General features: G+C 49.3%; 1 protein-coding gene across 5 annotated transcripts; it reads right to left on the reverse strand.

Annotated features, from left to right (window-relative positions):
• Positions 1–9,939: 9,939 nt before the first annotated feature.
• SUN2 (Sad1 and UNC84 domain containing 2) lies at positions 9,940–27,555 on the reverse strand. Of its 5 annotated transcripts, none has more exons than XM_056798949.1 (18): positions 27,197–27,555; positions 23,839–23,998; positions 22,767–22,957; positions 22,102–22,239; positions 21,728–21,814; positions 21,410–21,503; positions 20,721–20,791; positions 19,690–19,814; positions 15,883–16,143; positions 15,643–15,717; positions 14,755–14,798; positions 14,401–14,458; positions 13,759–13,929; positions 13,563–13,647; positions 13,284–13,399; positions 12,983–13,150; positions 12,167–12,259; positions 9,940–11,935 (listed from the first exon to the last, which is right to left on the reverse strand). In XM_056798949.1, the coding sequence occupies exons 1-18, from the start codon at positions 27,462–27,464 to the stop codon at positions 11,822–11,824; spliced, it is 2,319 nt and encodes a 772-aa protein (XP_056654927.1). In that variant the 5' UTR covers positions 27,465–27,555; the 3' UTR covers positions 9,940–11,821. The 5 variants fall into 5 exon arrangements, with proteins under 5 accessions (XP_056654927.1, XP_056654929.1, XP_056654931.1 ...); XM_056798951.1 differs by lacking the exon at positions 27,197–27,555 and adding an exon at positions 26,674–27,161; XM_056798953.1 differs by lacking the exon at positions 27,197–27,555 and adding an exon at positions 24,531–24,751.
• Between the last annotated feature and the right edge of the window lie 389 nt (positions 27,556–27,944).

Raw genomic sequence — 27,944 nt, forward strand, 5'->3', positions numbered from 1 at the left:
GAGCCCCAGGGCTAATTTCTACCTTATACACATGAAGACAGGAGGACCAATGGGGCTGCCCAAGCAAGTTGTGATAGCAGAGCCAAGATGGAAGCCACATCCTTGGCTCCAGTGCCCAGACTTTCTCCACTACAGCTTGATGACGGTAGTGTGATCTGTCCCATTGGACCTCGGATTTTAGAGCTGTAGAGAGGTCCCCCAAGGACCCTTGAGATCCTCCTATGCAAACTAGCATTTCTTCTGCAACTTCTGGCTTCGGAGAGCTGCCTGGGCCACTGAGATGTTAAGGGACTTCTATAGGATCATGCAAGCAGCCTAGGTCAAATTGGAAAACCCAGGTTGTCCGACCTGATTGAGAATGAGTCTCTACCAAGCCACTTAGCCTCTCCTAGGCTCCACCTTTAGTAAGCCCCCTTCTGAAATGCCAGCCACTGGCCTAGTAGGGGTGGGGATGGGGTGATTTGATCACTGTCTGGGAGGTGGTGTCTTACCTTTGTTGCCGTTACTGCTCATTCTCTTTCCTTCCAGAAGTTGTGGACTCAGTCCTTTCCCTAGCCTGTAAATAGGGTCCGTTCTCCATCCACATGGCATTAGCTGGGTGAAATGGGAGGGACTTCAGCCTTTAGAGCTGGGAGACCCTTAGGCAATATCCCTATGTTACAGAAAACTGAGGCTGACAAGGAAGAAACCCACAGAGAAAAGTTGGCATTCCAATCATTTTTATTTTTTTAAACCTTTACTTTCTGTCTTAGAATCAATACTAAGTATCAGTTCCAAGGCAGAAGAACAGTAAGGGCTAGGCAGTGGAAGGTAAGTGGCTTGCCTAGGGTCACCCATCTAGGAAGTATCTGAGGTCAGATTTGAACTTGGGACATCCCATCTCCAGACCTGGTAATGTAGCCACTGAGTCCCCTACCTGTCCCTCTCCTAGTTTTAAGATCAGGAACCATTAATTAGCAAAGGTTTCCTTCCAGGAAGGAGTATACAATACAGCCTGTAAATTCTTAATTCAAACAGGGTCCTAGTCCTTCCATCATTATCTACATAATGTGTTATCCCCATCCTTTCTGGGAATAAAACTACAGAATTTAGAGCTTCAGTATGACCTAGTCCAAGCCTTTAATTGTACAGTGAAAGAAACTGAGACTCAGTAAAGTTGTGACTTGGGGAAGATCACACAGTAAGCAGAAGAGCTGAGCTGCAAAACCAAGTCTTCGAATGCCAAGTCCAATGCTATACATGGGCTTTAGAAGAGTAGGAGTATCTGGGATTCCAATCTGGCCTCTGCAATTTACACAAATGAGGTCAAATCTGAGGCTTGACTTGGCTGGACATGGGTGTACCCACTGACATGGGTCATGGCCCAGGTGAGTTGTAAGAGGGCACATTTAGTTGCATCTGAGTGGGGTGTAAACGTCATGTGTGTGAATTTCCTATTTATGAATGTCTAAGTACCTTAATATCCATTATCCTCCTCAACATCATTCATTTTGGTGAATATTAAACTACTTTGCTGCTCTACAAACTGTAATTTTTTAAAAATGGAAATAACTTGAGAATGGTTATAACTATTTGATTTTCAATAATTAGGGCTAACTCGTAAGTATTTTAGACTCGGGTAAAAATTAGTGTTTGTGTGCGTGTTTTAAGCTGTGTTGGAGTCAAAAAAGTACAAGGAAGGTATTGCACAGCTACCTGATATAAGAAGATAGCTGGATTGCTCATTTTTTACTTTGCTTCTATTTTCTCTTCCAAGGAGAATGATCTTTGAAATAGGAAGGATAAGACACAAAAATGGATAGCAGTATTGGAAACTCAAGATCAGTGGAGGTGGTAAGTCAATTCAATTCAATAAAATCTAAGAAGTTCTTGCTTTGTTGTAATCACTGTGGTACAGCAGTGAACAGTCCAGGCCCTCAAGGGACTTAGCAAGACATACCTGAATAAGTCAATATGTAGTTCTTCAGGGACAGGGAGAAAACTAACAGTTAGGGGAAGGAGAAGACTTCCCAGAGGAAACAGCACCAGAACTAATAAGGTAAGGCTTTTGAGCAGTTTAACCTATATGGTCTAGCCATTAGGTAGTGACTTGGCATTAGCAACTCAGAAAACAAAAATGCACAATTGCCTTCATTTATAGGCATTCTTCTTGTACATCCTCAATGATAGTGGCAGTGTCCAAAAATGGAACAGAGAGGGGTACAGATCACAGCTTTTAGATGGCCTTTAAACATTTATTTAACTATGCTACCCTAAATGGATGATGTTAATTCAACATTCTACTGGAGGATCTGAGCCTATCAATATTGGAATTCTTGCTATAAATGAAACCTGTAGACATCAAGAAATGAAAGCTGAATGCAAGGATTGCTCATAGGTTCTTGGAGAAGTAAATAAAGGGATTGGTGTAATTGTGCCTCAAAAGCAACAAGTAGGAAATGCTATGCTTCCTAGGTTATTTGGCCTTCTTCCTTGGCAGAGCTCATTACAGGCATCAGCTAAAGAGCCTCCAAAAGTGAATTGTAGCTTCTCGTGTCAACATTTGAGCAGAAGATATTTAGAAATTCCATGAAGAAATAAATATGTTTCTCTAGATGAAGTCAATATATCCCTTAATATTGGGTGACTTCATTGCAAAGGTGGACAGAGAGGATGACAGAAAATATATTGGAAAGTGTAATTTGGGGCTAAGAAAGGAAAGACTCAATTGTCTCTATATTGTGAATACTTCCTTCAGGTAGAGTTAGAAGAATTGAAAACGCCGAAATATAAGAATTTATGTTGTTCAATTCTGCATATTTATTACAAGGGTTTTGTTTTTCAGTAGTGAAGAAATGGGAAAGAGAGCAAGTAGTTTATCATTAACTTGAAAAAAAAGTTCCAGAAGCCACTAGATGTGGCAAATGCCAAACAACCTCTCAAAAAAATCAAAATGAATAAGAAGTGATTGTTATTGATGTGGGAATCTGAATAAACCTTGCAGTCACATCATCAGTTTGTTAGAGAAAAGGTCAAAATCTCTAAATTAGAGGAAAGGAAAAAGATTAGAAAAGATGGCATATAATTAAAATAGCTTCAACTTGATCCATTCACTTAAGATGTCAGTGATGGTGAACCTTTTAGAGGAGTCCTGGGCTCTGCCCCCACCCCACCCCCAGACTGACTGCCATGCCCCTCCCCACCACCAAGTGCCTGGCACACCACCCCCATCTTATCCCACACAGGAGGAAGTGTGCCCATTGGGTTGCTCATCAGAGGGGTGGGTGAAGTGAAGGTGAAGATGGGGAGAGGAGTGGCCTGAGCATTCTGCACCCCTCCAGCTCTGCCACATGTGAACCGCTCACCTTACCTCCTGTGTGCTCCCATTTGGCTGCTGGGCAGAGGGACAGAGGATGGGAAAAAAATGTCCTCAGACACAGTGGAGAGGGGGAGGGGAGCAGCTCTGTCCAAGTTCCTCTGCCTTTCTAGTAACAAACTGAGTTGGGGGGGGGGCAGCCACATGCCCACAGAGAGCATGCCAATAGTTTTGTCATCCTTGATATAAGTGCTAAAAAGTAGGAAATAGATCAAGGAAAAGGCAGAAATTTAATCAACACAAAGCAGTCATCACAATGAGGTGGCCAAAATATTCCTAGAAATTGCTTCAGCCAACCAACATTAGATCTTATCAGACAGTGAAACATGGTAACCAAGAGTGACAACAGTTTAAAATACTCATTTCTAAAATGTAAATAGGATGGTGAAAAGTCATCAGCAGAATCACCTCTAATCTAACAAAGTAGTAAGAAGTAGTAGAGGGGAAAGTAAATTTACAGAAAACTGGGTGTGGGACCTAATTAAATCACCTTGAATATTAAAAATGAAACTGGCAAGAAGACAACAAAATACTCAAAATGAAGCAACTGGCAGTGTTTTTGTAATAAGTTATTTTACCTTCTGTCTTAGTATCAGTTCTAAGTCAGAAGAGTGGCAAAGGGCTAGGCAGTTGGTTAAGTGGCTAAGTGACCAGGGGCACACAACTAGGAGGTGTCCAAGACTAGATTTGAGCCCAGGTTCTCCCTCATTCCAGATCTGGTGCTCTATCCATTGTGTTACCTAGTTGCCCCTTGTAACAAATTATTTTTTATCATTGACCACATTTAAACTCTTAATGTTTCTGTCCCTCATTTCTATATAGATACAGTACTAAAGAAAAATGAAAATAGGAGAAAGAGCTGGATTGAGAAGTATTGTTTGATTCCATTGCCTACAAGTGATACCTTCACTTCCTTTCCTTTCACTCTTCTTAACTGTCTATGGTTTGGCTTCCAACCTCCCAAGTTAGGATCTTTTAACTGCCAAATCTATTGGTTTTCTCTCAATCCTCTTTCTTAAGATCTACAGCCTTTAATATGATCAGTCAGTCAATAAACATTTATTAAATACTTATTGTATGCCAGGCACTGTGCTAAATGCTAGGAATAAAAAGAAAGGCAAAAATAAAGTCCTTGCCCTCAAGGAGCTCTCGATCCAAAGAGGGAGACAACATGGAAACAACTGTGTAGAAACAATGTATGGGAAAAATAGGAAGTAGCCAATAGAAGGATGGCACTAGAATGAAGAGGGACTGGGGAAGACTTCTTGTAGAAGGTGGGATTTTAACTGGCCCTTGAAGGAAGCCAGGAGGTGGAAATGAGGAGGGGACAGCCAGAGAAAAGGCCTAGAGTTGGGAGATGGAAGGTCAGGTACAAGGAACTGCCAGGAGACCAGTGTCACTGGATTGAAGATGTGACGTGTAACAAGACTGGAAAGGGAGGAGAGGGATAGGTTAGGAAAAGCTCTTAACAATAAGCAGAGCATTTTGGATTTGATCTTGAGGCAGTAGGGAGCCAACTGAACTTTATTGAGTAGGTGGGTGGCATAGTCAGACTTGTGCTTTAGAAAAATCAGTTTGACAGTTGAATGAGGAATGGAACATATGAGGGAAGGCTTGAGGCAGGCTGACCCACCAGCAGCTACTACATAATCCAGGCATGAAGTAATGAGGCTTGGACCAAGGAGGGGACAGTGTCAAAGGAGAGAAGGGGACTTATGGGAGAGTAGAGGGGAAGTGTACAAGGGATGCTGCAGAGGTGGAATTACCAGGCCTTGGCAACAGCTTGAATATGGAGGCTGAGAGTAAGAAGATAACAGGTTGGGAACCTGAGGGAGGGGAGGGGAGTAATTGGGAAGAGAGGAGCAGGGAAGGTTTAGGGGGAAAGGTGACGAATTTGTTTTAGACACACTGAGTTTTAATATATCTGAAAGGCTGCTGGAGATGGAAACATGAAAGTCAACAAAGGTTCCACTTGGAATAGGTAGATCTGAGAATCACAGGTGTTAAGATGGGCATTGAATCCCTGGGAGCTGAGGAGACCACCCAGGACGGAGCCCAGAGCCCTCCTCTCCTTCACAGTCTTTTCTCTAGGTCTGACACTTTCTCACCCTAGTTCTCTTTCCTGTCTGTTTGACTGCTCATCAGTCTTTTCTGGATAGTCATCCAGGTCACACCTGCTCTGTGGGTGCTGTATCCCCCAGAGCTCTGCAAGGTCCCTAGGAATGGAGGCCCAGGAAGACCTCTAGCATATATGTTTTTTTAATTTGGTAAATTTTATTTAATTTAGAATATTTTCCCATGGTTACAAGATTTGTGTTCTTTTCCCCTCCCCTCCCCCCCCCCATGTGTGTGCCGATGCACAATTCCACTGGGTTTTACATGTGTCATTGATCAAGACCTATTTCCATATTATTGATAATTGCACCAGGGTGATCGTTTAGAGTCTACATCCCCAGTCATGTCCTCATCGGACCATGTGATCCAGCAGTTGTTTTTCTTCTGTGTTTCTATTCCTACAGTTCTTCCTCTGGATGTGGATAGTGTTCTTTCTCATACATCCCTCCAAATTTTTCTGGATCATTGCATTGCTGCTAGTAGAGAAGTCCATTACATTCAATTGTGCCACAGTCTCTGTCTCTGTATCAGGCTCTGTGTACAATGTTCTCCTGGTTCTGCTCCTCTCACTTTGCATCAATTCCTGGAAGTCGTTCCAGTTCACATGGAATTCCTCCAGTTTATTATTCCTTTTAGCACAATAGTATTCCATCACCAACATAAACCACAATTTGTTCAGCCATTCCATTCCCCAATTGATGGGCATCCCCTCATTTTCCAATATTTTGCCACTACAAAGAGTGCAGCAATGAATATTCTTGTGCAAGTCTTTTTCCTTATCTCTTTAGGGTACAAACCCAGCAGTGCTATGGCTGGATCAAAGGGTAAAGCCTCTAGCATATTGGGTAATTGCAATTGTATAAGCAAGACTAGCTGCTTCCCACATTTTAACTGTCTTTTCCCGTTGTAGTTTGAAGCAAGGAGGTATAGGTCTCAATATTTTGGTGGCTCCCCCTTTCCCACTGATTGGATTCTCTTGGGCTCCAGATCAATCTAAGTGTCTGTTAGGTAACCTTCAAATTATATTCTTGCCTCATTTGTGTTTTGTTGCCTCAAACCAAACATGAAAAAGTGACTTTTGGGGGGGATAGTAAAAACATTTTATAACAGTCTTATTAGATGGTGAAAGATCACAACCTCCTAAACAGGGGCTAGTGGCTCGGTGGAGAGAGCACTGGGCTTTGAATCAGGAAAACTCATTTTCCTAAATTCAAATTTGGCCTCAGACACTTCCTAGCTATGTAACCCTGGGCAACCTGCAAGCCTATTTGTCTTCGTGTTCTCATCTGCAAAATGAGCTGGAGAAGGAAATAGCAAACCACTCCATTATCTTTGCCATGAAGACCCCAGATAGGGTCAGGAAGAGTCAGAAACAAGTGGAAACAACTGAACAGCAACAGCAACAATAACAAAAGTTCAGGGAAGGCAGGTGAGTACCCCCACCTCTCCCCACTTTCAGATGCCTGGTGACTGAGCCAAGATATAAACCCAGATTTCCTAACTCCAGTTGAATCCTCCTTCCAAAGCATCATGCAAGGGAAGAGAGCTGAAGAACTTGGAATCACAGCACCTGAGGCCAAATCCTGGAGAGGAAAAGGTGACTTAAAAAAAAACCAACTTGCCTTCTAAGAATCAATAGTATTGGTTTAAAAAATGTATTTATTTAGTTAATTTAGAATATTTTCCCATGGTTACATGATTCATATTCTTTCCCTCCCTCTTCCCTCCCCCTCCCAGATAGTATCAGTTTTAAGGCAGAAAGAGGCAAAGGCTAAGCATTTGTGGTTAAGTGGCTTGCCCAGGGCCACACAACTAGGAAGTGTCTGAGGGTAGTTTCGAACCCAGAACTCTAGGCCTGGCTCTTCAGCTACTGAGCTACGTAGGTGCTCTGAAAAGTGACAACAGAGAATCTTGAACTCTTTCTGTTTGTTGCTTTATATAAAGTGAATTAAGGGGGGCAGCTAGGTTAGATCTCTTGTAAAATAGTATCTGATGAGCAGCCAGACTTAGCTTAGATCAGAGAAATGCAGCAAAGTATACTGAGATTTTGGCAACATCTGTGCTTGAGTGGGAGAGACAGGGACCAGATGACAGATGGAGTTACAATGGGTTGAACTGCCAGCCCTGAAGAGGGCTCACTGATGAAAAGGTACCAATTCACGGGGAAAGCTCTGGGGAATTGTCTTAATTGGTCCAGGGATCGTTCCTTGGCCCAGTGTTTGTGGTGACTTAAATAAAGTCACAGAAGGTGCCACTTGTCAGGACTGGGAACAAGGGGTAGAGATGTCAGGTGACAGAAAAGACTTCAGCATGCTAGATGAAGGGCTGACTACTGAGATGAAAATATCCCATGGAGATAAATGCAACATCCTACATAAGAGCTAAAAAAATAAGTCTAGGTGGCAGAGGGAGGGAGGAGGAAGTAGATGCTTCCCTCGTCAAGGGAGCTAGGGCTTTCGGTGAGTAGCAGGGTCTGTGTGAGTCCATAGTGAAACATGATGGCTAAAGGGGCTGCTGTCTTCCTAAGGATCTAGGAATGTCTGTCCTGGTCAGATACAACTAGAGGGTGCTGTTCAGGCTTGAGCATCATGTTTTGGAAAAGAAACAGGACAGGCTGAGGTGAGTTCAGAGAAGGGTGACTTGAACGTGCCATGAGGACTGGTGGAAGGACCCAAGGATAGTTAGCTTGGAGAAGACTTAGGACCACCATGGGAACTGTCTTCAAGTGGTGGCTCAGTGGATAGTGCTAGGTCTGGGAGCAGGAAGACAAGTTCAAATCCACCCTAAGATACTTCCTAGCCATGTGACCCTAGGTAAGTCACTTTACCTGTTTACCTCAGTTTCTTCATTTGTAAAATGGAGATGACACACCTTGTAAGGTGGTTGTGAGGATCAAATGAGGCAATATTGATGATAAAGTGCTCAGCACCAGTGCCTGGCACATAGTAGGTGCTCTATAAATCCTGGCTATTATTTGAAAATTCAAGTGGAAGGAAGCCTTATTCTGCTTGACTCAAGAGGTGGACTTAGCTTGATGCCAGGACAAAGTTTCCAACAATTAGAATTTTCCCAGAGTGGAAGGGGGTGCCCAAGGAGCTAGTAGACCATTTGATCTCATCTGGAGGGCATCCTGAGGTGCCAGATGGTCACTTGTTGAGGCGATAGAGGGGATTCTGCAGATATGAGTTTAACTGAATGCAGATTGTTTGGCAAATAAGTTCATGTTTAGTGTCAGATCCTTTCCCCGGCTATCTACACACAAGTACAAAGTACAATACAAATGTGGGGAGGGGGCCAAGAACTGGGAGATCAGGAAAGGCCTTGGGAAAGAGGTGGCTTGGAAGGGCGATAGCAAAGGTGAGGAGGAAGAGCATAAGCATGGGTTGTGTGTGGAGAATGGCAAGGCTGGACTGGGAACCAACCTCTGAATTTGTTTCTAGTTCTTAAGAGTCTGCCTTCTAAGAACTGCCCTCTAACCTCTCCCTGAGAAATACAGAAAACACTGGCCCTCTCATCTTCAGATTTAACTTCTTTTCAATGAACAAGGATTTTCCCTCCCACCTCAATTATTGGGGGAAGGTGAGCAGAGGTGGGGAGCCCTCCCAACGATTATAATTCTCAGGCCATTTCAAGTTATTTTTCCTTGTTAGGTTGTAGTTTTCCTGATTCTGCTCACTCACTTTAATCTGCATTAGTTTGTGCAAGTCACCTATAGGGGTGCTAATAAATGTGGCACCCCAGGGTCCCCCCGTACAAGGGTTCTGAGCTCAAGTTTCTGTCAACCACCTTTATACTTGGCCTCACTTACCACTTAAGTCAGCAGGGAAGGGAAGAGGGGACTTCTTTCCCTGCTAACTTATCCCTAACCTCAAAATCCCCAAGTACTACATTGAACCTGACCTTAATTCACCGAGTTGACTGCTTTTGTACAGTACTTGGGCTCCCCTAGCCCTGGAGGTCTCTTTGTTTTTCTATACATGGAGTTCCTTCTACCTTGGTTGGCGATCTCTACTGAGATCTGTTTGTGGTCATGAGGTGGCCATAGTGCCGGTTTGGAGGAAGAAGAATTGGAATGGCCTAATGAAGGGGTTGTGAGATTCTGGAGGCCCTTCTCCATCCTAACAATTCCCCTTTCTTGAGAGATTGCAAGAAAAGCCTTCCCAGCCAGCCTGGTCTTCTCTGAATCAAGTTGACACAACGAGGGTTAGCCTGGAATGGGAAAAATGGCTCTTTTCATTGCTGGCTTTGCCATTCTCTGCCCATGACCTCAGGTGAGTCCCTGACCTCCTTTGGGCCTCTTACCTCTTCACCTTAGGCACCCCCCCCCTACCCAAGGGCTCCCCAAGCTCCTCCCAGCTTTCCAGGACCCCCTCAGATAGGCCCCACCATTGAAGAGGGCTTCATCAGAATCCCACCACCTCATCCCCCTCAAGATGAACCTTCACATGGACAAGTAGCAACCACAGAGATCCAAGAGAAAAGTTTATTTTTTTCATAAACATAAATTAGAATCTGTTGATGAAAAAATAGAACTTGGGATCTAAACATGTAGCCTTTATGATGGAAAAAAAGCTAAGCCCATAGCTGTAGGCAATGTCTGAGGCTGTTCATGAGTTTCCGGGGAAGAGATCAAAGGAGAGAGAACAGGCTGTGCTGGTGAGGCAGCTAGCCCAAGCTCTATACTGAGGAGCAAGGATGGCCCCTAAAGCCAGCAGAGGTGTGTGCACCCCTGCTGGATCGGAGGACCCAGTGCTCAGCCCTACAGTCTCTCTAGACAGAAAAGGAAATAGAGCTTGCAGGGAATGGGGATCAGTGCTTGACAGCCCCCTCCTGAGTTGGGGCTGGGGTGAATATCACCTTGTGCCCTAGTGGAGGAGGCCAGGAATGAAACCCTTGGCTTTCCTTTCTGATTAAAAAAAACCTGTGAAATATATATGTGTATATATATATATATATATATAAATCTATATTTATGTACATAATACAATCGGCCCGCAGGGCCAAATAATTTGCCCTCCCCCTCCCAACAAGTCTTAACAGCAACAAGCTTCCCCCCCCATCCCTGTCCCAATGAACTTAATTCCTACCCTCCTCCTCCTTGTGCTAATAAACTAGCCAGAGAGGACCTAGTCAGCCCCAGAGCCCAGAGGGAGAGCTGGAGGAAGCCCAGTTTCCCTGCAGAGGCCCTGGAGCATGGCAGGCCCAGCCTGGGCTCAGTAGAAGTCATCTCCAGGTCAGTAGAGGGGCCCTTTCCACCTGTAACAAGCTCAAAGACCAAAGGAGGCCCTTCCTGCCTGCCTGTCTCCTTTACCACCACACCCTCAACTGCAAGGAGGGCCCAGAGGGACTGGGCTCCAGGTGAAAAGGCGGATGAAGGCATTACCCTGTCTGGCCCTGGGATGAGGAATGGGGCCTTTGGCCTGTTAGAGGACGGAGAAGAACTGGTTTTAGCAAAAGGGAATGCCCTCTCCATTTTGGCTGCACCTACTGCCTGGAAGGGCAAAAATGAGGTCAAGCTGGGAGCCTTAGGAAGCTTCAGCCTGGGTCCTCAGCACTCGGAGCTCTCCCTCACTGCTCCCCATCCCTACAGCATAATCTAATCCATGATTAATGCTGTGTCCAATAACTGTCTTTCTTGCATGTCGGCACACCTCAATTCCTCTATAAGTTGAGCCCCAGTGGGTAGAAGGGGCCTCCTAGCCATGGCTATGCCCCTGGGAACATACAGTATCTAAATGCCACCTTGAGTGATCCTGGAGGTATAACTTCCTCCCAGACTGAGGACAAACCCCTGGGAATTGTGCTTAGTCACAGGTGCTTAATTAGGATCTCAAAATCTGGGCCCATCATGCCCAGGGTGAAGAGAGCCCTGCAAGGTGGCTGACAGGGTCTTCCTCTAAGGTCCTTTAGCTGCCAGAGGCCACTCTCACCTGCTGGGACATGCCCAGGAAAGACAAAGGCTCCCAGCTTCGTGACCTCCAGAACAGAGCCAATTCTTTGTCCCAGAGCAAGATCAGGTCCTGTCAGTGGGGCTCTGGCAGACTGCTGTGGAGCAGGATAAATAGAGGCCCCAACATAGCTGTATATACACCCTCCCCTCCGGGGGTGGCCAGGCTTGACCCTAGAGACAATGGGGAATATGAAGCAGAAATAGCTAACATCAGGTGCCCAACACAGTGAGCCCCACTTCCTCTCTGCCTCTCTTCTCCCACAGACCCACTCCTCTGGCTCCCAGAAGCCATAGAGGTCTGAAGCAGGGGTCAGGGGAGGAGGTGGGGGAGCTGCCTGCTGGTGGAGGGAAGTGGTCCGAGGGAGAATGGCAGGGTGCTAAAAGGGACCCACAGGGAGGGCCTAATAGACAGGCTCCCCGTGGACCCGGAAACGATAGATACAGGTGTATTCAGGGTGACCCCAGTTGCTTAGAATCCGAAGCTCCACCACTTGGTAGATGGCTGTGTTGTTGCTCTGTGAAAAGAGGAGAGAGGTGAGTGGGAGTCCCTCTGCTGGACACCCTGAGCCAGGGGCCCTTTGGGCCCAGGACCGCATCTCCCCAGAAGGCTTCCTTCCATAAATCACTCACATTCCTACAAGACCCTACAAGCTTCCCCTGCAGCTGCTTTCAAAGCCACAGTGTGCCATGGCCACTCGAGTCACAGGGCTGGCTATGGGGCCCTGGGGGGGGGGGCTGCCCCATACCTGCAAGTGGAAAGTCTGAATGGGTTCGCCATTTTGGTCATAGGTGAAATACCCGAGGGCGGCCCCCTCCTGCTGCAAATCTTCGTTTAAGCCCTGCAGAGAAGGACAAGAAAAGGGAAGGGATGGATGGATGGATGGATGGCTGGCTGGCTGGGAGGAAGATGAAGGGAGGAACATGCTGTTAAGGCATGAACCCGATCAGTGCAGGGAGGCAGAGACGGAGGAGGAGGAGGAGGAGGGATATATTGAGAAAGTCAAAGGGAGAAGAAAAAAGCCACACAATGACATTTCTTTCCTTGGATCCCCTCCTCACCTGCTAGCATAGCATCGCGCTCTCTATCCAGTAGCCAGGCCCCTTTCCCTCCTCCATCTGGCTGGCCATGTGGCTTGGGACAACCAGTTCCCCACAGGGGCCTCCATTTTGGCATCTTTATTGGGGGTTCAGGTCCCATTTTCACCTTCTCTGACTCCATCTTTTTTCTCCCAGACCCTATGGGGTCACCCTGTCTGCCCTGAGGAAGTGATGACCTGGGGAATGGGCATCCCCATCCGCCTGTGCATGGCATCCTAGAGGCAGTGCGCTGATGCACTGAATTTTGGTTGTTCTGATGGCTATCATTGTCCTTTCCTGGCTCCTCTCTAAGAGGAGGTGGAGGAGCAGGAGAACTGGCCATGGACTCAGGAGGCCAGCCTCAATATCCCATCCATAAAATGGGCACATCTTCCATTCCCCACCTCACAATGCTGCTGTTAAGAAACTGCTTTCGGCCACTACAAGACTGGGCAGTTGCCAGCTAGTGTGGCCCGGGTACTCACGAGGATGATGAAGTCCTTGGGCGCGCTGGGGATGTTGCTGATGGGGGTCAGGGCTTTGGGCACGTGCTCCAAGGTGACAGCAGTGGGGCGGATAAGAGCAGACAATCGAATCACGGCAAAGCCCTGGGTTCCCTGGAATGCCCAGCAGTTGCCGGGGTAGACGTCCGGCTGTGGGCAGAAAGTGGGACAGTTCAAAGGCAGCAGCTGATCAAAGGACCCCCATCTTGGAGCCCGAGAGCCCAGCTAGCAGTGAGCATGCTTTCACAGAGGATCTGAGGGAGGGGAGCCAAAGGGGACCCACCTGGAGGATGGCTCTTGGGGACTGGGAACGGTACCACAAAGGGATGCCGAACAGACTAAGAAGGGCCGTCTTGGTGTCATAGGTCTCCGAGCAGCGGGTGCTGATGACGCTGGCCCCTGCAAGCGCAACCCTGAGATCAAGTGGGGGAGGAGCCCTTTGGCCCACCCTCACTGAGCATCCCGATTTTCCAATCGGTCCTAAAGACACGGCACAGGCAGGTGGGCCTCAGAACCCACTCTCCTGGCCTGGCCATGGCAGGATGAGAAAGAGGCTGCCTACCTCCAGACTCCAAGGCATAGTCCACCAACCCAATGCGGTCTTCACTGTAGCGCTTCAGGGCCTGATTCACGATACGGTGTACTTTCTAAATGACAAGAATGGACACCCTGGGCTCAGACTACCCAGCTTGGCCTGAACTCACTACCCCACCCCCACCCCAAAAGGGGGGGCCCCAGTGCCCCTAGCCTGGCCTCACCTCCTCCGTTATCCCAACCTCTCCTTCCTTGTCAAGGGTCTGCTCCACCCGGGCAGCAGTTTCCCTGACAAACTTCCCCTGTTCCTCTGCCATTTGTGTGAGGATTCGGTGCTCCAGGTCTCGCAGCTGGGCTTGCACCATGGCCTGCATCTCCTGTCCCTGAGACTCTACCTAGAATCCAACAGAGGAAAGAGCTCAGCAAACCCCCAGAAAGAGCAGAAGCAAAGGAGGGAAAGGCCAGAAGTGAGGGGCTTGGATAGGGCCTTTGTGGATGGGAGCCTGAGTGGTCTGGACTGATGATGCCCAGGAAGGATGGTTTGTGGATCATAAGAGTGTTGTGACCGGCACCGACCAGCCACTTTGGGATCTCCAAATAGCGCATTTGATTCTCTGGGAGGGAGGGGCCCTAGTAGTGCCATTTTACAGATGAGAAATGTCCCACTCCAGACACAAGGGAGAAGCTCACTTCAATGTCAAAAAGTCCCCTTTTTAGACCTAGCTTTTGGGAAGTGTGGTTGAGGCTACTGGAAATATGCCTGAACAGATGCCCCTGCAGCAGTTGCCTGGCTTGGAGTGAGGGGCATGTGTGGCATGACCTATCCTGGGCAGGATCCCCGATCCTACCAGAGGGCACAAACTCACATCATGCTGTAGGGCTTCCACTGCTGCTTGCCTCTGGCTGGCCTCTTCTTGGCTCAGACTAGTCAAAGACAAGAAGATCAAGATCAACCAGCATATAGTCACACAACACAGATGGAGACAAAGAAGAGGGAACTAGTGCACCCTCTGAAGGGTTTGGTTTGGCCTCTGGCCTCTGAGGTCTTTACCAGTTACAATCCTATAGTCATTCAAACCCAAGACGTCTGGCTTTTACTTCAAGGGTTCTATTGATCCCCCCCCCCCAAATCTCAGTTGTGGGGTTCTTTGTTTAGCTTTCTAGCCATCTCCCTCCTGTTCTCTTTGCCAGTCAGGTCTCTATGCAGGAGCCTGCCTCACCTCTGCCAATCAGACTTGAGCTGGAGGAATCTGCTTTCCAAGTCCTAGTAGAAGAAAATGAAAATATCAGCTTGGCAGTTGGAGGGCCTGTGACCTCCTCTGCGGTCTACCTTCTGTCTACTGAGGTGGAAAGTGCCGGCTCTCCAAATCTTGACCTTGGTCTATAGTGTAGTGATGACACACCTTTTAGAGACTGAGTGCCCAAACTGGAAACTGTGTGCAGAGAGAAAGCCCTCTAGCTTTCTAGTAATGAACTCTGGTGCTGGGGCGATGGCTCACATACCCACAGCTCTAAGTGGCACCCCCTTCCCCCCAATAGGTTCACCAACATGGAAGTGGCCTGCTGCTCCTTGCAGGTACCAAGCCAGTGGCTAGTCTTAGGCCTGGGTTCTAAGCTTTTCCAGACCAACTGCCTGGAGGAGGCATTGGAGAAGGACCTGAGCTCAGGGGATTAGGCAGGAACCTCTTCCCCAGTGCAGTGAGGTCACATCTTGCTCCCCTAGAGAAGTTTTAAAAACTTGGCTTTTAAGTCAAGTTCCTCTCACTGAGTTTTAACACAATAGTGCTTGGCACATTGGAGGGATTCCAGCAAGGAGCCCCTTTCCTTGAAGACCTGATAGTGTAGCTGCTGGCAGAAGGCCTATGTTTACTTTAATCAGTAAGCTCTTTCCACAGACTTCAGAGAAGGGGGTCCAGGTTCATCTCCTCGGGTAGCCTTGCTATCAAGTGACCATCTCCCAGCCTGACAGAAGTCAAATGCAAGTCTAAGATACTTCAGTCAACTAATGAAGTTGACCAGAACACTAGGCAAATGCCAGGGCTCTCTGACGGCAACATTTCCCTGTCAAGAATGCCTTAGATGCCCACCCCACTGTCTCTGCCGATTACCTGGAATGCTTGAATAATCTTCTTTTGGTTATCCAAATATTGCTGATATTCTGCCCTTAGAATGGTGAGCTCTTCCTGGGGGGGCACAGAAAAGAAATGGGTTCAACAAGACCCAGAGAACTTTGCCAGCTTTGGCAAGTCCAGAGCTCTATCTCACCTCAAGATGTCTAAGGAGAGAAGGTAGGGCCTAGTGACCGTGGTCTGGGCAGGAGGTCTGAGCAGCTCGACCCTTCTCCTCACCTGGATGTGGGTCATGGCATTCCTTCGGCATTCTTCCTTCAGGACAGCTTCTCTGCGGCTCCACAGGCCCTCCAAGAAGATCATACTATCCTCCTGGCTCAGGCCTTTCACTCCGCCATTCCCACTGGCTCCTTGCTGTAGCCGTAGTTCCAGGTGCTCCATCCTAGTTGCCTCCTTCTGCCAAAGGGCTGAGAATTCTGAAGCCACCGTTTCCAGGCGCCTTTCTAGAGCATGTACCCGTGACAGGATATGCTGTTCAGCCTTGGGGAAAATGAAGGAAAACACCCAAAGAGGTCTCTCATAAGGAGGAACGAGGAAGAGTGGCCAACAGACTCAATCCACCAGCCCTCATTAAACCTATCATGTTCCAGGCACTGGGATGGGTGCTGGGGGCCCAAGAGCCAAGAATGAAGTTCATCTTCCCCACAAGGAATTTCCATTCCAAGGGGAAAGCCCAGGCATTTAACGACTGTGTGTATTTATTCATGGGACATTTCTGCTGTCTGCATTTTTGGTCTACCCCTTAGAATACTGAATGGTTTCCTCTTTGTACCTTCCTCCCTAGGCCCATGCTGGCCCACAGCCTGTACTTCCTAAATACTCATTGGAAGAAAGGAACCTAACTTAGCAGAGTGGGGGAGGTCCAGGAGAGGCCTCAGGTTCAAGATGGGCCCAGAGCTCCATCTAAAGGAGAATCCAGAAGGAATTCCCTCCCGCCATAGTGGGTAGCCACTATAGCAGTCACCAACTATGAGCAAATGGGGAAGGCCCAAGGAGGCTAAGGCTGGAAAGCTAGGCTGGCACTATGTAGCACTGCTTGAAAAGCCAAAGGTTGTCTATTTGACCCAAGAGACAATGGGGAGGGAATGCACATGGTCAGCTCTGTGCTTAAGGAATATTCCTTTGACAGGAGGATTCCAGAGGAGGAGACCACTCTGGAGCCTGCTTCAGTAATCCAGGAGAGTGACAAAGGGCCTGAATTGAGCTGGCCAGGATGGGAGAAAGATTACAAAGGCAGAAACTGCAGAGAGGCTTAAAGACACAACCCCTCCACCGTCCCCTTTTCACAAGTTTCCAGTGCAAAAGGCTGGCTCAGAGACCTCTTTGGGAGGCACAGGGCCAAAGGAGGCCAATTGCTTAGAAGGTTCCTTCTCTCCCACATGCACCGGGGGCAGAGCCAAGATGGCGGATGGAGTGTTGGCCTCTAGTATGGCAATGCATCCTGTCTCATGGAATTTGCAAAAGAATACCAATGATGGGGTAGCTAGGTGATTGATGGATAGAGAGCCCACTCAAGCTACTACTTCCATTCTAGAAAAAAACCCCACCAGACTACATTCTGATCAGGAAAGCCCAGAAAACATCCCCACCTGGGTCATTTTTCCACCCTATGGGGCAGCTGAAATACTACAGGAGCAGACACTATGCAGAATTCTTCTTGATCCTTCTGGAGCCCCATTTTCCTGGCCAGATGTGGATGCCCAGTGGGTAGGGCCCATTTCTCTGACAGACAGTAGAAGGATAATGGAAAGAAAACTTGGGGGACAGTGGGTAGTTAGAGGGAAAAGACCAGCATGGCCATGGAGAGGCATACTTTCCCCCTCCCAGATACACAAGAGAAGGACTGGAGGTTATAACACAGGATTATTTGACAGTTTAGGATTATTTGATAGTTTCTACTATCTCCTATACTCTTCCTTCCCAGAATGGAGATTAAGGCTGAAAAAGGGGCCTGGATAGCAAGAAAAGTAAAAGAATTTTGAAAAAAAAAACCCTCAAAATCAGAGTTTTGTTTTTCCTTTCCTAGTAAATGTATTTGTCTAAGAGTTAGAGGAATCCCAATTATTTAGCCTCTAGTATGGCACCAACTCATGTCTCATGGAATTTGCAGAGGACCAATGATGGGGTAGCTAAATGGTTGGTGGATAGAGAGAGCCAGGGCTCAAATCTGGCCTCAGACACTTCCTAGCTGTGTGACCCTGGGCAAGTCACTTAACCTCAATTGCTTAGCCCTTACCTTGATTCTGCATTAGAACCAATACTTAGTATTGATTTTAAGACAGATGGGTTTTTAAAAAAGCTTATCAACTGGGCTGAACAAGAATAAAGAACTGCCCATAGGAGTAATCAAAGACATGGATGGCATCATGTTCTGTAGGGTGGGGAAATGACTGTAATAATCCTTGAGGGCAGCTTCTAAGGTGGTTCCTGTTGACTGGGAAATGGTTGAACAGGTCATGGTGGGTGAATGCAGTGGAATACCAGTGTGCTCTAAGAAATATATTTAGGAATGGCCTAGAATGTGAAAACTGTAGATGACAGGATGACAGGGACTACTTCAAACAACAATAATAGGAGCGTAATGAAAGTAAATGTTCAGACAGGACCAAAATTAAATTCAGTCATTTAGGTAAAAATGATGGAACCCAAAGCTGACACACCAAGCTATTGGAAGAACAAAAAATAAAAGGATCTGCTGATTTGTTTTCCCATCAGATGTTTGTGGCCAATTCCCCAGTAGATAATGGCCAAAGGATATAAATAGGATATAAATTTTTTCCCCTTCTTTTTTAAACCTTTATCTGCCTTCTTGGAATCAATACTATGTATTGGTTCCAAGACAGAAGAGTGGTAAGGGCTAGGCAATGGGGGTTCAGTAAAAGTATTTTTTAAAAGAAGAAATACAAACTATCAACAACATATGATCAAAAAAGAGAAATGTCATGAAGGCAGCTCCAGGGCTACCAGGGGACAAAAGGGGAACTGACACCTCAAAGGGATTATGGGGAAAAAAGCCCTATGATGTCCTACTGTTGGAACTGCAAATTAGTCTAGCCATTCTGTTAGAAATTAGGAATTGAGCCCCAAAGTCACTAAACTGACCTGGTGACATCACTACAACAAGAATCCTGACAGCTGCTTCTTTGTTGTGACAAAGCCAGGGCAGCTCCTAAGGGGGTTCCTGTTGACTGGGAAATGGTGGAACAGGTCATGGTGGGTGAATGCAGTGGAATGCCAGTGTGCTCTAAGAAATGATGAAGGAGGTGGTTTGGGGAGAAACCTGGGAAGACTTACATGGGCTGAAAGCAGAAACAGGAGAACAACTGACCCCCAACAATCTTACAAAGACAAACAGCTTGGATAACCCAGCCCATGAGGGATTGGTTTTTGCTTGATTATGCAAGGGAGTTTTTATTTTATTTTTTTGTTTGGGTGGAAGGGGAAAACATAGATTTTTGATAATTAAAAAATGAATTTAAGAGTCGCTGGGAAGCTCAGAACCAGGCTTAGAGATGGGAGGTCCTGGGTTCAAATTTGACCTCAGAAACTTCATAGCTGTATGATCCTGGGCAAGTCCCTTAACCCCTATTGCCTAGCTCTTACCACTCTCTTATGCCTTGAAACTAATATACAGTGTTGATTCTAAGATAGAAGGTGAGGGTTTAAAAAAATGGAAAAAAAAATCTTTCTATGGTTAATCATGCCTGTCCCTGATCTGATGCCTCATGGTGCTGCAGAGTTGACCCAAGGAGGGGATGACAAGATTATGTACGGGCTCTGTACGAGAAACAGCTGTGCCAGTTCCCACTTGTCCTGTTTAACTCTCACTGTAACTAGTTGTCTGTCTCATCAAGACTATGAGCTCCTTGAGAGTAGGGTCTGTGTCTGTGTGTGAGGGTTGTAGGCCCTGCTTAATAAATGCTGGGTGGCGAATGTTGGGGTTGAGAGGAATGAAATGGGTTGTAAAGAGGCTGCCGGTGAAAAGAGGGCTGTTTGCCCCTCCTGCACAAATTTCTAGTCACTCACCTTGAAATAGGAGTTGGAGTCCACAGGCTCCCATACCTCTCTCTTGTTGCCTCCCTTTGCTGCCCACCAGGAAAACAGAGCAGGGTGGAAGGTCTTCAGTCCATAGGGATAGAAATACCAAGCACCTAGCGAGAAGAAGGGTGAATTAAAGCTCAGGCTGAGGCAATGAGGCAACAGGTTCTACTTAAAGGGCAGGAAGTTCAAGGTGAAGACCTACATCTGGACTGAGTCTAAGCAACCTGACCTGGCCAAAGAAAGGGGATGGACTTAATTAAGGGCCCCAGGACTACCCCAAGAGTCTTCAGGATATGATTCCTTCTCCCCATCCTCTCAAAAGTAATTTCTATACTTTTGGATCATGGGAAAAGGATGGAAAATAGGCTGGTGAGGAGATGTAGAAATTGAACCCAGAGGCCTGTCTTCTGATCCAAAGCCTGGTCAGCACCGAGGTTTGTCTTTTTTTTTTTAATTGAGATCCATGATGCTCTAAAAAGATGCCACCTAAAGGCGCCTCTGGGTACCATCTACTTGTGGCATCATCCTTCCCAAGCTGGGCTTTTCAGTGCTCCTGATTTCACAGTACAGGCCGAATAATATCAAGGCTCATGCCCAAGAACCACCCTGTCTGTCCTTCCCAATTTTTGAGCCCCAAAAGAAGGGGCAAAAAGATCCAGAGCTGGTGCTGATCACGTCCTACTCAAAGAGTTTGGAAGGGGACAGAAAATGGATTCACTGTCCTCAAGTTCCTTGGGAATTACGGGGTGTCAGTGACCACCTGGGGTGCATTCCAGGCAGCAGGGACAGGGCAGAGGTTTGCTGAAATCAATCAAGCGGGCAACCATAAACAAGACACAAGTCAGACTTTAGGCCCAAGAACTTGTCCGTCCTTGGCCTGTGCCCATCTCTCGGGGCTTTTGTCCTGTGTCCCTAAAGAGTCCCTGTGCAAGCTCAGTCTTCCAAACCTTGTCAGTCCCCTCCCCTTCCCCCACCAGGCTTGTGTGGGGACTCAACATTCAACAAGGCTTACTTACCAAAGGCAAGTGAAGCCAACAGCATCATCATCAGAAAAGACAGAAGCAACTTTTTCAGGGACGCAAAGCACCTGGATTTCATAGGGAAGGAGGGGCTGTTAGGAGGGGAGCCTCAGTGCCACTGCCCCCCTGAGACTGCCTCAGTGGCCCGAGAAACAGTGTGCCAGGTGGGCCCTCAGGGCAGTCAGCCGGGGGAGAGCTGGGGGGTTGGCCCAGGCCTGGAGGAGTGACATGATGCCCTTTGAGGTCTCCCCACCTGTTCTAACCAGCCCCGATCGCGTCATTCTACCAGAAAGGGCAGACTTAAGTCCTTCTAGGCCTGTTGCTCCCCCTGGGCCTACGCTTTAGCCCAGGAATCTTGTCGAAGCCCACAGCCTTACTTAGAGCCTGCTGGCTTCTGCCCTGGAAGCAGCTTGGCTACTTTACCTCCATGTCTTTTTTTCCCCAGAGAAACAGCAAGAATGGCCTGGCAAATGGGCAGAAAATGCTTGACTCCTGCCCTAAAGTAGTGATGGTCTCTGCGACCCCAGCACACTCAGCCGGGGTCAGAGGCTCAGGAAGAGAGGACCACCTGTGCTCACGGCTGACTCACTTCCTGGGAAAGCCAAGAGTCACGGAATGGGGCCAGAGCTGACCCTGCCCAGGGGCGCTAGTACGTTTGGATGGCAGGCTTCTGCACCCTCACTGACCTGGTTAAGACAAAGACATCCAGCAGGGAGGCAGCCGTGGTCAGGCGGTACCAGGTAGTGCCAAGCCACCAGTAGAACAGGCCAAAGAACCGACCTGTAAAAGTCCCAGCACGGGGTTCAAAGGCTTCCCTCTCCAAGCCCCAAACCTGTTCTAGAGCTCCTCAGGCCCCACCTAGCGACGCAGCAGATGCTTCTCTTCTATTCTCAGAACCTCCCACCTCTATCTATGCTCGGCTTGTCTCCACTGTCTAGAGCATAACCCTTGCACAGGAATGAGGGACACCCTGGGCACAGTGGCCACCCACTCCCAGAACCCACCTGGAAAAGTGACCACCATCCACAGGAAAGCACCAGCTTGGAAGAAGGCATTGCTTAGTCTGGATACAGAGCTGGGCTGGTCCATACCTAAGTTCCGTGTGGGACAGGGGGGAAATGAGGAACCCCAAAGTGGGCGGCCCTCTTGTGTCTCTTGGTACCAGGCTGAGGCTCCAATCTTCCCAAGCCTCCAGAACAGCCCTCCAACAGCCGGATGGCAGAGTTCTTCTTATCTCAGAAACACCCATTGCCCGCCCCAGTGGTGGGGGTGCCCCTCCCAGTCAGAGGGCCGTGCCCGGGGTGAGCAATCTCTTTCTCAGCATCCTAAGCTGCTGCAGGGTGGCTCATGGTTACAGATGGGAGGCAATGTAGCTTACCTGAATAATCATCCTCAGAGGAATACCCCGATGAAGAGCCATATGTGTCGTAGGAGATTTTGTCCTCAGTTTGCATATTAATTTTGCTACTCTCGGGGCCTCCAATGCCTCTTCTCCTCCCCACCATCAGGTCCCCACCTGTCCACAGAACATGGGAGGTATCTTAAGGGAGCAAAAAAGGACCCAGAGGCATCTGCCCAGAAGGTGTGATGCCTGGCAGCAGCTGTCCCAGGCCACAGAAACCTCCCCCGGAAGGCCTCTTGAGGACTTAGACATGTCACCCCTTAGTGGCTGAAGCCAGGAGTCCATCCCACCTGCTCTACTGCATGGAGTGAATTTTAGTTTTAAAAAGGGGGGGCAAGATCTGGCCCATTTTCTGTTTCTGAGATCAGAAGGGCTGATGTTTGAGACCGTGGTGCAACTATCTCAACAGGTCAAACACCATGGGCTTAGCTCCTGGGCTGTCTGAATCAGGCAGTGTTCTGACTTCGGAGGGAGGGTCATTCTTTCAGTGACCTGCAATAGTGTTCTCTGAGGCTTCCAGAGAAGCCTGCTCGGTACCAGGCAGATGACATAATCCCATCGCGTTGGACAGATGAGGAAACAGGCCCAGAGAGGAGCCCAGTCTCCGGTGGAGAGCTCTGGGCAGAGTTTGGGGCACTTACTCCAGGAGGAGTCACTGTCCAGCTGCTCATGCAGGATGGAGCTCTTGGTCACAGAGGGGGCCCGGAACCCCCGACCGTAAGACTCGCTCACCACGGACTCGCTGTAGTATGAGGTGTGAGGTTTGGAAGCCGAGCCCAGGTGTGGAGCGGGAGAGAGCCGCTTCATACTGCCAGATTTCCTCCTCAGAGCCCTGTGGGGCCCCACACATGAAGAAGATAAGACAGGATCAAAAAGAGGAAGGGGAAGAGAGAGAGGACCTGGAGGGGAGCTGCAGGGAAGGGAACTGGCCAAAAGGAGGCGACTTTGCAGAATGAAAGGACACCAAAAGCTCTCTTTTCCCTACTATTATTCTTTAAACAGATGAATCATTTTTGGTGTTTGAGGCACGGTTGAACAAAGCCATGGGGCAGCTTTGGATACTCACAAAGGCTCAGTGGATAGAGAGCCTGAGATGGGGACGGGGCAATCCTAGGTTCAAATTCGGCCTTAGACATTTCCTGGCTGTGTGACCTTGGGCAAGTCACTTAGCCCCAATAGCCTAGTTCTTGTCACTCTTCTACCTTTCAATCGATACTAAGTCAGAAGGTAAGGGTTTAAAAAACAAAACAAAAACCAAAGCCACAGCTACTATGGGCGATGGAGGGCCTCTTTTCAAATCAAAAAACCAGGATAAGGCATGAGAGAGGCTAAGGCCACCTAAACCTGCCTCCTCACTGAGAGGTCCCTTGCTCATGTTTCCAGGCCCTGCAGCTCATAGGAGACACCTTAGGCATTGGGGTTAGGGAGAAGAGACATGAAGCAGAGAGGAGTTGCTCTGAGCCCAGCTTCAAGCCTCATGGCTTCCGGCCTCCTGGATGCTCAGTTGCCCCTCCCTGTTCCTGTTCTTAGAAAAGGCAGCAGTAGCCTTGGTTGTGGTAGAAGGGGAAGAGATAGTGATGGGCCAGGAAATTCTCACATTTGGGGGAAAGAAAGCAGCAGGGATCTCTCCATCAAGGATGGAGGCAGGAAGGAAATCTGTGCAGGGGAAGTGCCAAGGCACTGGCCAGCTGAGATCTCTCTGGCACTGCTCACCTGAGGGGACTATCCTTAAAGGGGACATGTTGGCCAATCATCAGGGAGCTGCTAGCACTGCTGCTGCTGCTACCTCCATCATCATCACCCTGAGAATAACGGATCAGGCGTTGGCTTCGTCGAGACATGATGAGTGAATGAATGCCACTCTGATTTCCACCTATTGAGAAGAAATGGGGGCTATTTTGAAGGAGAGAGAAAAATGCCCCAACTTATTCCTCCCAAAGAGTCCCTGAGCTAGGAATCTAGGGAGGTGCTATCAGAAAGGGTAGTTATTAAGCATTTCCAAGGCACCTTGACTCTAGCTACCTACCAGGGCTGAGCCAACCAGCTTACTGCTTAACCTCAGCCTTGGTTCAGGCCTTTCCTTTCCTGCCAATTTCCAGCCACTGGTTCAGAGCTGACTGCAGAGTGGCTTCCCCAATTAAGTGCCAGCGCCCCCCCCCCCCCAGCACATCTTTATTTCAGCTGGGCTTTCTCCACTTGAAATTGTTCTCAGGATGCTTCATGAACACACAACTTATTTCTCAGTGTCTCGGAACCTCGGTGTTGAGGACCAAGTTGTAATTCATTTCTTTGGTTTCTTCCCTCTGACCCCCCAACAGTGTCTACTGTGAGGTGATCTGTCCTGGAGGGTGCACAAAGGAACATTTACCATCCAACAAGGTCACACAGACGAAACCCTGACCCACATTAGATAACATGGACTCTTGACAGCCTCCGTTTTCATTTGAACATGACAACTCTTAAGGATTTCTTGACTTCCTTTGACAGATGAGGAAATGGAGATGTGGCCAGAGCACCAGGAAGAGCTTCAAAGGTAGGCCCTTGGCCTTCACATCCCCTGCTCATTCCACTGCAAGCTCTTAGTTCTTCTCAAGCACAGAGAGCAGCTCGGGGATTTCTAACTTTCCTAGGATGGCACAGGAAAGGCTTCGGGTAAAGAAGGGGAGTGCAAGTGGGAGGTCGCCCCAGCCTTAGGAGAAGTTGATGTAATGACAGCGAACTTGCCTTCCTTCCCCTCTAGAGACCAGGCTTCACTGCCTAATTCAGATTATGGATGAGAATAGGCTGCTTGTGGATCTCAGTTGGGTCCCCAGTCTGTCCGCACCACAAATCCACCTCTAACAACCTAAGCCTGACTTGGGGGGCCTAGGACCTTTGCGGGGACTTGTATCCTTGGTGTTGCGGCTTTTATTTAAATTACATTGGCTTGGGTCTCAGGACAGACCCTACTGTGTCTCTGGGCCAACTGTGAAAACTCGAAGGTCTGGTTTGGCTAGCAGGGAGAGTTCCTAGCAGACCTCTCCCGAAAAGCAAGAAGCCACATGTCTTCTTGGTGAAGGAAGCCCATTTGGTCAACCTTGCTAGCTTCTCTGCAGTTGGGTTGTCTACTTGGCAGGAAAAGAGGCAAATCAGAAGTCAAGGCAGCCTGCTGGTTTGATGCCCCTTCCTGTCTCCTCCCCGCCTATAAAGTCTGCCCCACCCCCTTGCCCACTGGAGTCTTTGAATGCCCACCCACGCGTGGGCATTGCATTCTCGCTTTCCTTTTCAGCCCCCTCTGCCACCCCCTCCCCCACGCTGGGGTGGAGTCTCTCCCCCGAGGCCTCAAACAAAGCCATCCGGCTAGTACAGTCTAGGACTGCTGCTGTTAACACAAACCTAAGCACATCAAGGAATGGAAGGGGTCCTAGAGTACCCCCAAAGTGCCAAGCCTGCCCACTGGTCTTACCTTTGGAGATCTAGAATCATAAAGATGATGGCGACGGTTCCGATTTCCCCAGTTCAAGGAAAAAAGCCAAGCCCTACCCTCTGCCATCACAGTCCAATGTGTCCTCCTCCCCGCCACCATAATCTAAAGTGTTCTCTGCCCCTCCCCCCAGGTTTTGAAGTGTGAAGAAAAGAGTTCTCCAAATGATCTGAAAACCCAGAAATAAGCAGGTCTCCTTCTCTGCTCTGCTCTCCTAAGCTGACTAACACAGACTGCTCGAGCTGATGGGGACCACAGGGGTCATGGGTCAGCCACGCCAGCCCCTGGATCTTCACACCTCAGCCCCCAAGTGTAGAAGGCAATCGGGATCTAAAGGGGCTCCCAGCTTCCATTTCAGAGAAGAGCAAACATAGGGACTCCTCTGCCATCCCGGTGGGGACCAGAGCCCAGGTCTCACAATGTCTTCTCCTGACCCAGCCCCCTCCCCACTCCGTGCACCTGCTGCCCTGCCCCATAAGGAGCCACTGGACCTGCCATGGGCCGTGCATGCCAACCCTGCCAAGGGACTTTTGTCCAAAGGACTCCTCTCCTTTTTGCCAACCACCTGCCCTGCCCTAGCAGTCACTGACCCACAGGGATGGCTTCCTGTTGGCTCAGGCCAGCAAGTGCATTGGACCTGCCCCCTGCTGTCAACAAAGTTTGGAGTGGCAGAGATGGACAGAACATCCCAGGAGGCCCAGCAAAGGCCCTGGAGCCTGGGGGGGCTCCAAACACAAATATTAGCCCCTCTGAAAAGCTCCAGCTCGCAGCAGCCTGGCTTGTGTGCCGAGAGTGCCCCACAACACCCCTCACTTCTCCCTCAGTCCAAAGCGAGTGGTCCCTTACACCTGCCAGGAGAGCTCTGGGTCAGCGGCGGAAGTGGCCCCTGGCTCCCGAGGACTTCCTACAGGGAGGAAAAGGTGGTGATGCCCATGAGCCACGGGCAGCGGGGCCCTGACGCTGGAAAGACGAGCCCTGGGCATAGAAGTCCACCAGGGTCCCCAGTCTGGCCAGCCAAGAGGGCCTTTGGGCCCAGGCCGGACACAGACACACAGACACACAGACACACAGACACACACACCTACCTCTGTGGGGCAAACCAACACAACTTTGGCCCAGAGGGAGATGGAAAGGCATGCCAGGCCTTGGCTCTGGGAGCTAAGCCCTGGTCCGGGCAACTCAGTTTTGGGCTTGTTTATGTAAGAGGGAGATGAAGCCAGGGGTGGCCAGGCCTGGCACAGAGGGACTGGCTCAGCCCAGGCACCGGCATCCTTCATGCTGGGGATTTGGGGGAGAAAGGCTGGGAGATGGACCAGAGGCAGCTGGACCCTGGCCCAGGCCGGCTGAGTTCTGTCCTGCCCAACCCTAGCCCAGTGAGGGGGCAGGAGCTCTTTCCTGGGCAGCCCAACTCCGCGGGTGAGGGCATGGGCAGCTGTGCCCTGGCACAGAGGAGGGGGCAGACAAGGAGGGGCAGCTGTGCCCTGGCACAGAGGAGGGGACAGACAAGGGGAGGAGCAGTCACTGCGCCCTGACACAGAGGAGGGCACTGTGCCCGCGCCCCGGTCCCTCCCCCTCCCCAGCCTTCCTGGCCCGGCCCGGTCTCGGTACCTGAGGCGGCGGGGCGGCGGCTACTCCCCCGCCTGTCCCGTCCGCGTCCGTTGGCGGCTATCGGGGAAACGTAGGGCGCGCGCACGAGGGGGCGCGAGGACAAAGCGGGCGCGAGCTGGGGCTGGGGGCGCGCGGAGAGAGCGCGTCCGCGCAGCTCCACGGGAACCTCAGTTCTGCTGTTTGGGGCTGCGTCTGTCACCCGACAAGGCAAGGCGGAGGCAACCGCCCCTGTAACCCGGTCACGCCCACGCCCACGCCCATTGGCCATTTTGAACAATAAGGGCCCCGCATGGCCCCACCCCCCGCAGGGCCAGCCATTTAGAGTCCGCCATCGGTCCCACCAGGTCCCTCCCTTCCACTGGTCTTTCCCCTCCCCCCTTTCCTCCTCTTCTCCTTCCCACCCCTTCCTTCTATGATCCCTCCAGGCCTCCCTTCCCCTCCCCTCTTCTCCCCTTTAGCCTTCCCTCCCCAGTTTTTCCTCTCCTCCTCTCCCTTCCTTCCCTTCTCCGCCTCCTCTTCTCTCCCTCCCCTTCATGATCCCCTCAATCCGCCCTCCCCCTGCTTCCCTTCCTCTCCCCCATTTTCCCCTTCCCTCTTTTCTGCCCACTTGCCCTCTCTCCTTGCTTCCCTCCAGTTCTCCATCTCCCCTCCCTCCGAACTCCTCTCTCTCCTCCTCCCTGCCTTCCCCTTCCTGCAGCTCTTCCTTCATTTCCCCTCACTTCTCCCCTCCTTTCCTTCTTCCTCTCCC

Source organism: Monodelphis domestica, chromosome 5 (assembly GCF_027887165.1).
Source record: "Monodelphis domestica isolate mMonDom1 chromosome 5, mMonDom1.pri, whole genome shotgun sequence".
Lineage (NCBI taxonomy): Eukaryota > Metazoa > Chordata > Mammalia > Didelphimorphia > Didelphidae > Monodelphis > Monodelphis domestica.

Excerpts from the sequence above, each read along its gene's own strand:
- SUN2 (XM_056798949.1), bottom strand. The coding sequence starts at position 27,464 with ATGGCCAATGGGCGTGGGCGTGGGCGTGACCGGGTTACAGGGGCGGTT. Across the intron at positions 22,958-23,838 it reads TTTAAGGATAGTCCCCTCAG|GGCTCTGAGGAGGAAATCTG; the intron begins GTGAGCAGTGCC and ends GGGGCCCCACAG. Across the intron at positions 13,930-14,400 it reads TGGAAGCCCTACAGCATGAT|GTAGAGTCTCAGGGACAGGA; the intron begins GTGAGTTTGTGC and ends GTTGGATTCTAG.